The sequence below is a fragment of the Sarcophilus harrisii genome, chromosome 1, assembly GCF_902635505.1.
Source record: "Sarcophilus harrisii chromosome 1, mSarHar1.11, whole genome shotgun sequence".
Classification (NCBI taxonomy): Eukaryota; Metazoa; Chordata; class Mammalia; order Dasyuromorphia; family Dasyuridae; genus Sarcophilus; species Sarcophilus harrisii.
Window position 1 is genome coordinate 380,758,167 of NC_045426.1, and position 14,011 is coordinate 380,772,177.

The 14,011-nt window shown below is 36.9% G+C and overlaps 1 protein-coding gene across 1 annotated transcript in view; it reads right to left on the reverse strand.

Annotated features, from left to right (window-relative positions):
* MOCOS (molybdenum cofactor sulfurase) overlaps nucleotides 1-14,011 on the reverse strand; it is a 101,311-nt gene that overhangs the window by 78,120 nt on the left and 9,180 nt on the right. The window contains exons 2-4 of the mRNA XM_031946056.1: nucleotides 8,484-8,573; nucleotides 6,391-6,457; nucleotides 2,634-3,275 (exon numbers count right to left, since the gene is read on the reverse strand). Coding sequence (XP_031801916.1) covers nucleotides 2,634-3,275; nucleotides 6,391-6,457; nucleotides 8,484-8,573 — 799 coding nt within the window. The remainder of the gene's footprint in view (nucleotides 1-2,633; nucleotides 3,276-6,390; nucleotides 6,458-8,483; nucleotides 8,574-14,011) is intronic.

Below are 14,011 nucleotides of genomic sequence, written 5' to 3' on the forward strand. Positions count from 1 at the left end.
CTCTGGAACAAATCAACCAAATATCAACTTTATCATTACAAATAAACAGATAGAATTACAGTGCAACCACTGTAATTCCCAGACCCTGATGCATGGTTGGGACATGGGATCCTGTTGGACTATCAGTAATCTTCCATCAGCTTGAACAAGGATGTTCTATAGTGTCCTGCGACTCATTTCCAAACTAGAGTCACATAGGACAGCTAAAGACACAATCAGCTTCCTAAAAATTATGCAGGAGGCTATCCCCAAATTTAATCATGTGATAGAGAAAGTTGGGTAGCTTTCTGGGGGGTTGTCCAGGCAAGCACTCCACTTAGTGTCTAGAACCAACTTAGAAAAAAAAAAAATAAAGTATCTACTTGATCTTCTTTAGTACATCTTGGGTCATGAACTCTACTTCATTTTCCCATTTAGAAAGGCTTTCTTAGATCTTTAAGATCTCCTTTTCAAATATAAGATATATTATATCTTCTTAAGTGCCTCATTTTAGATATTTAATAATTGTATGACTTTAAAAAGGTCATTTTGAAGTGTATGAGTATCATGGTTCATAGTTTGAAAGAATTCAAAGAGATTCTCTTACAGTCACAAAAGAGTTTATTTATTCCATGGTTGACAGACCAAACTCTAAAAAAGTCCAGCAATTAGAGGAAGTTTGGGAGAGCTTATTCTACTGAAAATTTGAGGCTTCAGTGTGCAGGCTATCAGCCTACAAGTTTGTAAATTGTAAAAGAGAGATAAGGAAGAAGCAAGGATGTCTTTTAGGTTTTATTGCTCCACATTCCTTAGCTAGATATTCAATTTTGGGCAAATCCTGCATTCAGATCCATAAATAGCACCTGTCTCACAAGTTGTTCTGAGAATCAAATGAGATATGTACACAGAATGCTTTAAAACAAAATAACATCAGTTATTATTGTTACTATGATTGTTAACTGTAAGAAATTATCTATCACCTATTACTTCTAGATAATGGCTAGACCAAAAGAATTAACCATAAGATTTGAGCAGGACCAAGGTGCTTTCTAGAATACCAGTAGAATCAATGACTTCAAGTGAAGTCAAGTCAACAAGCATTTATTAAGTACCTACTATATTCTAATATAGAGAGCATAATATAATAGCAGCTATGCTAAGAATTTCATTCAGCCTCAATGAGCTTCATCAGTCCTTAGCAGCAGGGGAGTGCCTGTAATATGCTCATGGCAGTATGAGGTGCTCAAGGATGACTATCACCTATCACAAGGAGACTAAGGTGTCTTATTTTGGGGAAGGATTAAAACTTAGTTTGATTACCAACTTGTTAGGGTCTTTTAAAAAATCAGAGTAGCCAAATCCCAACTGCATTTTAATCATCCAGCAAAATTCCCCCATTTCCTTCTAATCTGCTTCCAATCTCTTAAGATTCACCCTATGTTTTACCTCTCTCTTCCCCCTCAAACTATTCTAGGAAATGCCTTATCTGTTTAAATAAGCCCCATTCTACTATAATAATTAATTTTATTAATTATTCCTGGCTGAAACATATTTATCCTTTATCAAATAGACTAAGATATGATCTGGAAAATTTATCCTAGAACTCAACAGATCAGGCCTCAAAGCCTGGTGGGATAGAGGCCAATATGGGGAGAAAGAAAGGATCTTCCTTGATAAATGCCCTAGTAACATGTAGCCTCAGAGAAAGACAGGGAAGGAAGTATTTCTAGTATTTCTGTCCATGGTAAAACCAGGACTGGGGTTTAAAGATTCCCTATAGAGGTTAATCCCTTTCCAGCTGGAATCAATACCTGTGGGCTCAAGAGATGCTTATAGAAAGAGACAGACAGACACAGAAAGATACACAAAGAGAAACAGAAACAGAGACAGAGACAGAGAGAGACACAAAGAAAGAAAGAGAGAGACAGAAAAAGAGAGAGATCGCCAGCCCTGTTCACTAACATTATTCTTGCTAGTCCTTTCACCTCTACAATAACAAATAAAACGCAAGGTATTTGAAAGACTTTCATTCTGATCTTAGTGGAAAGAGGGGCTGGCCACCATTATCTTGAAGGCTCTATTTAACACAATCTTCCCCATGGACTTGTGAGTATATACAGGTATTCTATGACTGCTTTCTATCTACTGATCCAGACCTGGCCACTGGCCACTGGCTCCAGACGGCCTGGAGGGGAGAGTGAGGCAGGTGACCTTGCACAGCCTCCCTCACTTACATCCAATTCACTTGCACACCATGACAATCTTGTGATAAAGACAAAAGCCTTTTAGTGGGCTTCAAACCTAGAACTAAGCATGCATTCAGAAGGTCCCTAACCTGCCAAAGTGAATCCTTTTCTTCCTCCTAAGGTGGAGATGGGCAAGGCCTGAGGGAAGCCTCTGAGAGGGAAAGCAAAGTGCTGGGCCCCAGGTGAGACCTTAGAAAACACTTGCTGACTGATTGACTCTTGGATCTACAATCCTTACCCATTCCTCCCTGCTTTAGTCAAGCTCCCTGGATTCAGCCAAGGAGGGACCAGACAGCTCCTTCATTCTCTTGCTATTAAACCTAAGACAGATGCCTTCACAGAGGTAGGCCTCCAATCCTTACTTCAGGCCTTGTCCCTTGCCACCTGTCCTGTGGAATAAACTATTACCTTTCTGATACAGATTCTCTGGGAACATAAAAATCTTCTCCAGCAAGATACGCAGCAGCAGTTCCTCCACCAAAGTAGGTCTTCCGGAGGAGGTGAGTAACTCGATTATTGACCAGCAGTGCTCCTAAACCGGTGGGAAATCCGAAGATCTTATAAAATGAGATGGGGACAAAGTCGGCCTGGTGGGCTGACAAGTCTAAGGGAGAGGTGCTGACATAGGAGGCTGCATCAAGTAACACGAACCATTCCCCTGGCGTGGTCATGGGGCTCAAAGACCCAGACTTGAGGCTTTCTATCCAAGAAAGAGGGTACCTAGTTCCTGAAAAGTTACTCTGAGCTGGGTAGCAGAAGAGGTGAGGAGTCTTGCAGGCTGGTTCATAAACTGCTCCGTTGCTTTTGTCTGACAACAAAATATCCTCTGGCTTCACAGACATGGCTGACACTTGCACTGCCTCAGTTACCTTCCTGATGCCCACCACTGAGGTATGGCTGTCCGTCAGGTAACAAAACCTGCTCCCCTGGCTCCCGGAGCTGGCTGACCTCCATGGGAAAGCCTCTGCCACTAATCTGAGTGCAGCTGTGCTTCCTGAGGTAAAAATGACACTGTAGTCTTCAGAAGTGGTATTAAAGTGTTCCAAAACCCTGAAAGAAAAGCAGGAGGTTGCTGATTAACTTTCGTTTTGACTTTAAACAACATCTGCATCTCCTTATCACAAGTCATCTAGTCCTAAAATGTCTATCTTAATTTAAGGAGGAAATGCCATTAGTATGAGGTATGATCTGAGGCGTGGGACACAGCAGATAGAAAGTGGGCCTGGGCAATGTAAAACTGACAGAACTACCACCGAGTTTAAATTTCTCTGGCCTTAAAATATCTCACATGAATCTGAGGCAGGAGAGATTGGTTATCAAGTATATGGTTATCAATTTAAATAAAATCCTACAGCAGGCATTTAACAAGTGCCTGTGTGCTGAAATAAATAAAAACTTGTCATACCGTTTCCTCATCATCCTGCATGGCCAATGACAGTTTGAGGTAGCCTGGGCTACATATCATGTTTGCATTTTCAGCTCGGCCATAAGATAACAAATTTAAATTTCTTAAAATTAAGTTGTCACTACATGACTCTTCCTCCTAAATTACTTTGAATTTACTTTGTATATGTTTATATGTGCACAGTATTTCAATCTCCAGCAGAATGTAAACTCTTTGAGAACAGGGATTTACTTCTTTTTTTCTTTGCATCCCCAGCCCCTAACTAATTAACTTATCTGGATTTCCTCATTTGTCTTCATTTGAATTAGAAATTATTCTTAATCCTTTACATTTAATTTTGGAAATGCTACATATTTCTGCATTCATTAGGCCAAAATATTCCAAGAAAAACTGCTATATGGCCTTATTTTTTTTTCAAAAACAAAAATATACTAACTAAATGCTTTATATTAATTTTGACATGAATTATTAATAATTATCATATCTGACATGTTCTCCTTTATTACTCTCAGAAATGTCTGTTTACTATGTCCTGCAAATGTATATAAAGTTCATCATTACAAATAACCTGTGTTAAGGAGCCAGGATTTTGGGGAGAGCTTGATTAAAAAATGAAAATGAGATCATGTATGAAAAATTAACACTGATACTTCAAAACTCTCAAATTTTCCAACGCAAAATTATCACTCCCATTTTCTAACACTTTTAGGCTTTCTCTTAGACAGGTGAAGAATTCTCTTATCATAAGCTGAATATATTTCTGCAGGTCTATATTTTATTATTGTAGGTTAGTTTTGGTTAGTAGTAGGTTAGTAGCTAGTTCCCCTAGCTGTGCATGATTCTTTCTCCTACATACTTCTGTTTGAAGACTGGACTAAATATCTGTTCCTTTTCTGGATATCTTTGAAGTTTCCTATCCAGTGGTCTTAAATCAATGTTTTAAAAAAGTAGAGTTTTTCTTATTTTTGATTGGGGTATCTTATCTTTGGATACCAGGCTAGCCAGAATAGATGGTTTTCTGACTTGAGTACAATCATTGGGTCTCCTGGATCATCCATATGCTACAGAAGTTTTTCAGTGACCCTTGATTGAATTGTCATCTGATTGAACATTTAATTGTTGGCATTTAACTGATTTTTATAAATATTATTTGTAGTATTCCGAGAAGACATTGCAAATCTGGTCTTGAAAAATGGCTTTTCCAGTTTACCTCCACTATCAAATAGCCAGGCTGGCCTGTTTTCTTGTACTTTGTGATTTTTTTTCAATTCTTTTGCTTTTCTGCTCTACTTTAGAAACACTATGTACATTATAAAAACAAGCAATTTGAAGAGCAACTTTAAAATTCTGATAAACTCAATGATCAGCTCCAGAGGACTGATGAGGAAGCATACCACTCAACTACTGAGAGAGAGGTGATGACTTCAGGATACAGACATATTTTTCTTGGATGGGACCAAATCAAGAATTTGTTTTACCTGACTACATCCATTTGTTAAAAGATTTTGACTTTGCTCTTTTCAAGGAGTGAGGTGATTAGACAAAGAAAATATATTTTTGTTATTGAAAATAATTAATGTCATATAGAACTTTTTCTTGGAATGTTTTGATCTAATGAATACATTGTTATATATGTAACATTTCCAAAGTTTAAATATAAATAAAGAATTAGAAATAATTTCTAGTTTAAATGAAGACAAATGAGTAAATCCAGATAAGTTAAATAGATTCATAAGCCATGAAAGAAAACTGGAAAGGACAAAATAAACCATGAAAAAAAGGTGGAAGTACACTGCTACTTTGATCCTTTCTTCTACACTTTTCTGGCCAGTGGGACACTTGAAGCTGCTTGACATTTGTTTCAGCCTCAGTTAACTTAACTACAAAGTTAACTGTTACTAGTTTAACTACAAAGATGAACTTGTAAGGTTCAGCACTGATGGATGCTGCTGCTGCACAGACCTATGATGAAATAGGGACAAGGGACTTGAGCTACTTTCACCGGTAAAGAGGGAACTCTCAGGTGAGGAAAGTCCCTCAACAAATTTAAATTATCACCTTCTCTATAACTTAATCCTGGAAAGTTGCCTAAAGCACTGGAAAGTTGTGAGTTACATAGGATCCTATAGCAAGCATATATGAGAAAGAAGACTGGAACCCAGATTTTCATGGCTCCAAAGCCAGATCTCTATCCATTACTTCCTTCTGGGGGAGAATTTGTAGCAAATTGGAAAGTCTGCTAATCTTGCATCAAAAGTTGACAAATACTGGTATTAAAATCAAATTATTTCTTTAGCTAGTTAATTTGTTCTTGCTGTTATTTTTTTTCTTCTTTATAAGAATTCTCATGTTCCAACAAAGATTTTCTTGTCATCTCATACCAATATTTTGTTGTTCAGTTTCATCTACAGGATAATAGATAGAATGTTATCTGTGATAGGCAATTTTGCATAGTGGATAGAGAGGCAACTTCAAAGTCATGAAGTCCTGAATCCAGTCCTATCTCTGATCGGCTATGTGATCTTGAGTTTCAGACAACTTTCCAAGACTTCAATTTGCAATCCTCATTGGTGAAATTACAGATCCAGACAAATTATCAGATGGTACTTAATGTTTGGTCAAAGTGTTTCAAACCTCAGAATACTAAGAGAAATACACATAATATACACATAAAAGATAAATTAGTTAAAGACAAAATGTCATAATCAGAGAAATATATAAATAGTAACATGTATGAAATCTGTAATAAATTTCTCCTACCTATACCGCACATGTTCAATAGTGTCATAAGTAAGTTTGCTGCTGATATGTTGGCTGTGAGGATTACCTTAGGGAAAAAAAAACACACACTTGTCAAATAAATATATTCTCCTTTTGTGTTTCATCAAAATAAAATCCCTTAGTAGTCTGGAGAAAAGGAAAAAAGGAGAAATGTAGACTTTTGAGATTGGAAAGGATTTTCCAGATCATCCAATTCAATCCTTACTTAAACCAAGATTCTCTCCTTTAGCATCTTCAGTAGATATTCATCTGCTATCCCTCTCTCCCCAGGGATAGGGCATGAATTCATAAGGCATCCTAATCACTATTGGGCAGCTCTAACTACCAATTAAGTTCTTTGTCAAGTTGAACTGAAATTTCCCTATCATTCACCCATTGGTCCTACTTTTCTATGATCTAACAAGTCTACTTCTTTCTCTATATATTTTCTAAATATAAAGTCTGAAGACTAGAGAGTAGCCATTCCCTCCTCATATCTAATGGAGAGAGGGATGATTCTGGGATAGTCCTTGTCAGCTCAGGAAGGTGAATGAATTTGCTGCCCTTTAACCTAACAAGTAGTCACACATCAGAATTCTCATTAAATGAGAATGAATGTCTCCTTAAATGTAGATATGTAGGTCTTCTTTCTGGTCCTCACACTTGAAACTCCATCTGCCATCTCTATTCCTTTGTAGTTGTTGTTATTGAGTTCTGTATTCACATCTGACTTCATGCTCTCATTTTGGCAAAGTTTTCTTGGCAAAGATACTAGAGTGGTTTGCCAGCCATAGCCATCCCACAAACCCATAATGTTCTCCCTTCTTGCTTGTTCCTCAATGAGTTCCTCTCTTCTTTTAAAATGCAGGTCAAGAATTATTTCTACATGAAGTCTTTTCTGATCCCCACACCTAACTGCTAGTTATCTTTAAAGTTTCTTGTGCTTTTAAAATTTTAAAAACTTAAACCTTTAAAATTATCTTGTACATAATCCTTTGTTTCTCTGTGGTCACTTTATATGAATGCTGTATTTATATAAGTATTTGTTTCCCTATTAGTTTGGAAGTTTTTTGAAAGTAGAGATTGTTATATCCTTTATAGCCATATCTCCTATGCTTAGTTAGGGTTCCTAGCACAAAGTAGACATTTAATAATTTTTATATTGTTTAGTTGATCCAAAGACAGAATGACACACATTCCAGACTTGCTCAAAACTATGGTAACTCCAAAGTTACTAAAGATCTCTTGATTTCCAAATCCAGTTATTTTTCTCAGTTCTTACTCTCCTTGACTTTACAGCCTTTGACACGATTCACTTTCTCTGTAGGTGCACAGGACACCACTCTCTCCTGGTTCCCCTCCTTTCTATACTACAGCTCTTTTCTCCTCTGCTGGGTTCTGTTCCAGATCACACACTCTAGCCATAGGTGTTCATAGGTTTCTGCCCTAGGTCCTCCATATTCTCCTTCTATATTGCTTCACTTGATGATATCATCAGCTCCCATTGATTTAATACCATCTCTATGCTGATGATTCTCAAATCTACCTATTCTGCTCCAAATGCTCTGCTGATCTCTAGTCTTGCATTTCCAACTGTCATTCAGACATCTCCATCTGGATCTCCGGTAGATATCTTAAATATGATATATCCAAAATGGATCTCCTAAAAAAAAAACCCAAAAAGCAAAAAACAAACCTTCCCTTGCAGGAGTCCTCAAACAACGGCCCACAGGCCAGATGCGGCAGCTGAGGACGATTATCTCCCTACCCAGGGCTATGAAGTTTTTTTTATTTAAAGACCCACAAAACAAAGTTTTTGTTGTATAGTTCGGCCCTCCAACAGTCTGAGGGACAGTGAACTGGCCCCCTATTTTAAAAGTTTGAGGACCCCTGCCTTAGAGCATTACCTGGCATCTCTCCCAATCTACTTCCAACTGTTCATCTAAATCCCACTTCAATGACCCTTCAATTCTATTAACTCATCAATTATATAATGCATATCCATCATATTCTCAGAATTGTGTTAGGCCCTATGACAGTTAATTTGGCTAAATTTTAAGCAAAAAAACAAAAGAAAGATTCTTGGTCTTTACCATAAATATTTTTAGTTAGATCATCCATAAAGCTTGTAAGCAGACTTTGTGGAAACAAGGTGGTTCCTGCATGGTCAAGGTATGTAATTCCTAAAAAACAAAAATCACAAAAGTTACTTTTCTGGATATCAAATTCAGAATTCAGCAACCCAGCACATACTATTTCATCATATGTCTTCTTGCTCTTTCTATATTTGATTTCACACTCACCAGAATTCTATTCCTCACATTAATTTTCTTTGAAACTGGAACTGAGTCCTCTATATTTAATTTCACAGAAGGTTAGAACTGGAAAGAACCTTAGAGAATTTATTTGTAACGTTCCATTTTTCTAGATAATTTTAAAATGTTGGTGTCAAAGCCAACATTGTATGTTAAATTATTTTTAAAATAATGAAGTTTGTTCAATGCTCTTTTAGGTGTTAAAGCTGGAAATGTCATGGCCACCTGATGAAATATGAATCTCACAAATCCCTTTTTCTTAGAGAAGTAATGGCTTTTACCTTCTTACAGTCTGACAACTTCAAAAGCTAGAAAAGAAGGCCTCCCCAACCAAGAGTGAACAATAGAAATACTTCCTCCTCCTACTTGCTAGAAGGAATGGAAGGAAGAAGAATGTAGAAAAGTAATTCCCCATCTTTCTTCCTTGGGCTCTAATCTACTTTTATTCCAATATCCTATAGGGAGAAGTAGGAAAGCAGACAGACAATAAGTTTCAAACATATAATTCAAATTCTTTTGCCTGCCATTCAAGGTCTTCCACCATCCCTCCAGCCTTATTTTGTCCTCCCCTTCACATAGTACTGTTATTTAAACATTTTGGTCATGTCTCATTCCTCATGACCCCTTTGGGGAGTTTCTTGGATAAGATCCTGTAGTAATTTGCCATCCTTCTCCAGCTCATTTTACAGATGGGGTAACTGAGGTAACGTGGTAAGTAACTTGTTCAGGATCACACAGATAAAAAGTGTCTCTAACTGGATCTGAACTCAAGTGTTACTGATGCCGGGTCTGGTGTATAACCTCTACACCACCAAGCAGCACATTCTATGTACATAGGACACAAATGAACACAAAGGCAAATTACTTTTTGAGATGTGAGAGAGATGGAAAGTTCTTGATTATGTATTTTACTCTCATATTCCCTGGGCATGAATTTCATGTCCATTTGTGCAGAGGAGGTGGAAAGTGAGGTACCAAAAAGCACTCCCTATCTTCAAGGAGGTTGGAATCCACTTACCAAGGTCAAATATATACATGACAAAAACAAATAAAAAAGGAACCAAAAGAGCTTATTAGTATCCAGAGGACAAAAAAAAAAAAAATGGGCATTAGGATTGCATGCAGCAGATATGAAGAGCTAAGCCTTGAAGGCTGGGTAGAATTGAATAATAAAACAAACATTAAAATAATAATAATAGAAAAAAGGTTCAGGTTATCTCTGGGGTTTAGTATTCATTTAATTTAATTCTACAACAATGGTTTTCAATTAGGGAACCCTTTCTCCATCCCAATTCTTGCCCTACTTTGATGAGATTTCAAAATACCTGTTAATATTCCCTCAGAGACCATAAATTTATGTCTCGTTAGTTTATTCATTTCCCATGACTTTTAATTTAATGTTCTACAACAAGGGTTCCCAATCTGTGTACATATAGACCAGTTTCCATTCTGATTCCTGCCCTCTTAATGATAAGATTTCAAAATACCTATTGATGAAATTTGTAATACAAGGTTTTGCAAGAGTGAATGCTGAAAATTCTCATTGGATGTATTTTGAAAGTAAAAAGCTATTATTTAAAAAAAAAAAAAAACTATTGATGCTCCCTTAAGCACCTTAAATTACAATTCCTTAGTCTATTCATTCCCCATGATCTATTTTTCACTCTGAGACACAGAGATTTTTGTACCTTTGATTTTATCACCCATAAGTGTTTCATTTCCATGTTCATAAACTTCAAAATCCTACATCTGATCATATTTTATGACTCCAATTTTCCCACTCTCATGACTTTTGATCCTGTGGTGGTAATTTTTTAGTTTTAGTTTGGCTTGGTTTTTGTGCTCACCATGACCTCCAATCTTTCCACTCCTTGTTTTACTCCCCAGGCTATGACTCAATCACCGGCTCCACTTTCCCTCCTTCCCTCTGGGTGAACCAGTTTCAGTCTTCACTATCCTCTCTATTGGTGTACCTGCCCTTTAATCCTATTAACAACCATGCCTTGCTAAGCAATAACATTTGGTTATTTTGATTGGATTACTCCCACCATCTGCTGCCTTTGTTCCTATTTAGATGCCCTTGAATGAAGCCGGAGGTAATCATGAAATAGTGCTGAGTGGTGCCAGTACAATTTTATGTTACATAATCTCAAATGGGTCTTCACTGCAGCAAAACAAATCTTTTATACCTGCCTAATCAATTCACACAAAGCTGTCCCCCTCCTCATCTTACATCATTCAGAATCCTCTTCCTGATCTCTTCTTCATTCCTCCCTCACAAGAAGAGGTGTTCCTTTTCCTTGCAAAGACAAACCCTTCTTCGAGCACAAATGATTACATTTCATCCCATCTTCTCCAGCAAGATTGCCTTCTCTCGCTCTGCTCTTTTCATTTTACCTCTCACTGTCTAATGGCTGCTTCCTTATGTTCTAGAAACCCATTTCTCCCATATCCTTCAAAATCCTCACTTGATCCAATATAAATTTATAACCCAATCAAACTGACCCCCTCTCCCGTTGGGCAACATCCTATATTGCTCTCCTTTTTTTTTTTTCTTTGCAGCTAACCTCCTTGAGAAAGTAATTTCAGATAGGTTCCACTAACTCTTCTTTCACTCTCCTAAAATTTCTGTAGTCTTCCTTCCTGCAACTAAAATTTCTCTCTCTGAAATTACCTGATCCAATCATCTTTTCTTAATCCTCCTTGCCCTCTTGGAAGCTTGACACTGTAGATCATTCTCTTCTCCTGGCAACCCTCTTCTATCTAAGTTTTCATGAAGAAGCTTTCTGGATGTTTTTGGTTCTGAATTGTTAAATACTATTTGTAGTTCTGTAAGTTTATGCTACTTTTCCATTTCAGCCAAGCAAATCCATTATTCATCCCCATTTCCAATCCTTTCTATTGCTTCCAATGATTTCTATGTTCAGAGCAGTCAACTCCCACTACAGTCATTAACAATTTAGTCTACAATACTTCCTTCCCCAGGAAATCTATGCTGATTAACAGAGATGTGCCTACCATCATACCAAACCTACCCTCATCTACATACATCTCTAGTATGCATTCATAACTATATACAGAGACTTAAGTTTCACATGAGTAAATAGCATAATTTTATTTTATGTAGCAGTAAAATGGTTAGCCAGTCACCTAGGAAGGAAGATCTTGTATAAAGAGGATATCCTCCTTCCTTTTAAAATATAATGGGAGGCAGCTAGTTGGCTTACTGGATAGAGTGCCAGCCCTGAAGTCAGAGGACCTGAGTTCTGACACTTAACATTTACTAGTTGTGTGAAGTAGACAAATCACTTAATCTCAACTGCCTTGCCATAAAACAATAAAATAAAATAAAATACAATCTGGGTTGATAATTAGAGTATCGATCTTTTACACAATTAGCTTAGCCTGTGGATAGTGAAGTGTTACCATATTCAAAAATTCTCAGTCCTATAGTCATAGATCATGCATTCAGATTGAGAGTTAGAAAAGATTGCAATATGATGAGAATCCCTAGATATAAGAAATGTCAAGCCAAAACCATTAGAATCCCTAAGGTGTGTCCCAACCAACTGAAATCATAGCACAAACAAAAAATGTTAAGTCAAAGAATCCCAACATCTCAAATTTAAAAGGAACTTCAAAGATCATCTAGTCTTTTAAAATATATAATATATATATATATATATATATATATATATGTATGTTTCTCCCAATTACATGTAAAAACAATTTTTAACATTTACTGGTTTTTTAAGTTTTGAGTTCCAAATCCTCTTCTTCCCTTCCTCCTCTTTGAGACAATAAACAATCTGATATAGGTTACACAGCTACTATCATGCAAAACACATTTTATGCAAGAAGATTGGAAAAAGGAAGGAAAGAAAGGATGAAGGAAGGAAGGAAAGAAAGAAGAAAGGGAGAGGGAAGTGTAATGCCAAAGAAACTGAGCAAGACAAGAGATTAGAGACCAATTCAATAGTTTATTAAATGGAGAGAAATACTGGGACCAATGGCTGTGACTACCTATGTTCTAAAACAAAAGAAAGTGGGAGATGCTGAAACTCTTGAGTTGATGCACTTAAGTCAGGACACCCAAGCACTTGAGGCTAACTACTGATTGGACAATACTCTATGGACATATGCTTAGAAAATGGCCCTTCCCATTGTCCTGTGCTGGCTCGATGATTGGTATATACAGAAAATTGTAGGAGAGAGTAGGGGGTGGAGTAAGAAGAGCGAGGATCACTTTTGAGGTGGACGAGGAAGAAGGAGGTTGCAGAGATTCGCTTCCATCCCCTTCACTTCAACCCCTAAAGACCAAGAATAAAGACTAAGGACTTTTGCTTATCCTGACTCTGGCTGATTCTAAGATATCCTGGGTGCTAGCATGGTCGTCACATGGGGGGAAAGAGGGGATAATTTGGAACACAAGGTTTTGCAAGTGTCAGTATTGAAAAATTACCCATGTGTATGTTTTGTAAATAAAAAAGCTTTAATAAAAATAAAAAATAAAAGTGTCAATGTAGAATATATCTATTTCATCAGTTGTAGGCATCACTTTATAACCACCAATTTGAGAGAAATAATTCATTTGAACTCCTACTCTATTCCAATCAGTATTAATCAATTTGATAAAATCATATCATAGATCTGTATATAAGGCCCAAGGACTATGAGCTACAGATTCTAAGTTCACTTTCTCAACTATAGAAAGTTAATTAAAGGCCCTCCATCCCTTGTCATGGTGACCAACACCAACCTGTCAGAGATCACAACTACATGGAAGGTCTTTTGTAGCTCTGAACCAATCACTCATCCAGTAGGAGCAGGTTGACCACCTTATAGCCACTAACCATCTTATGACCACTTAGGTCACTGATTGTGATAGCTTCATCCAACTTGTGATCCTGCTGGTATTTATATTTTATTTATTTTAAAGACAGATAGGTAGGTAGATAGATAGATAGATAGATGGATGGATGGATAGATAGATAGATAGATAGATAGATAGATAGTTTTAAAATATAAAATATTTATATTTTAGCCTAGGTATTACATCAGTGAAGCTGGGCTCTATGAACAAAGCAGAATTGAATTAACTCAAAAGAAATATGAGATGCACAAAGTTAGAATCCACCCTGAATGTTCTTGGAACTGTTTGTGTTCAGTCTGTGGCAAAGCATTCCAAGCTTGCTCTGGTCTTATTAGCCATGGTCATCAATCTGTTCCTCTTTGAGAACAAAGGACAACAATCAACATGTTTAACCAATGAAATCACTATTCTATATTTAGTGTAACTATAACTC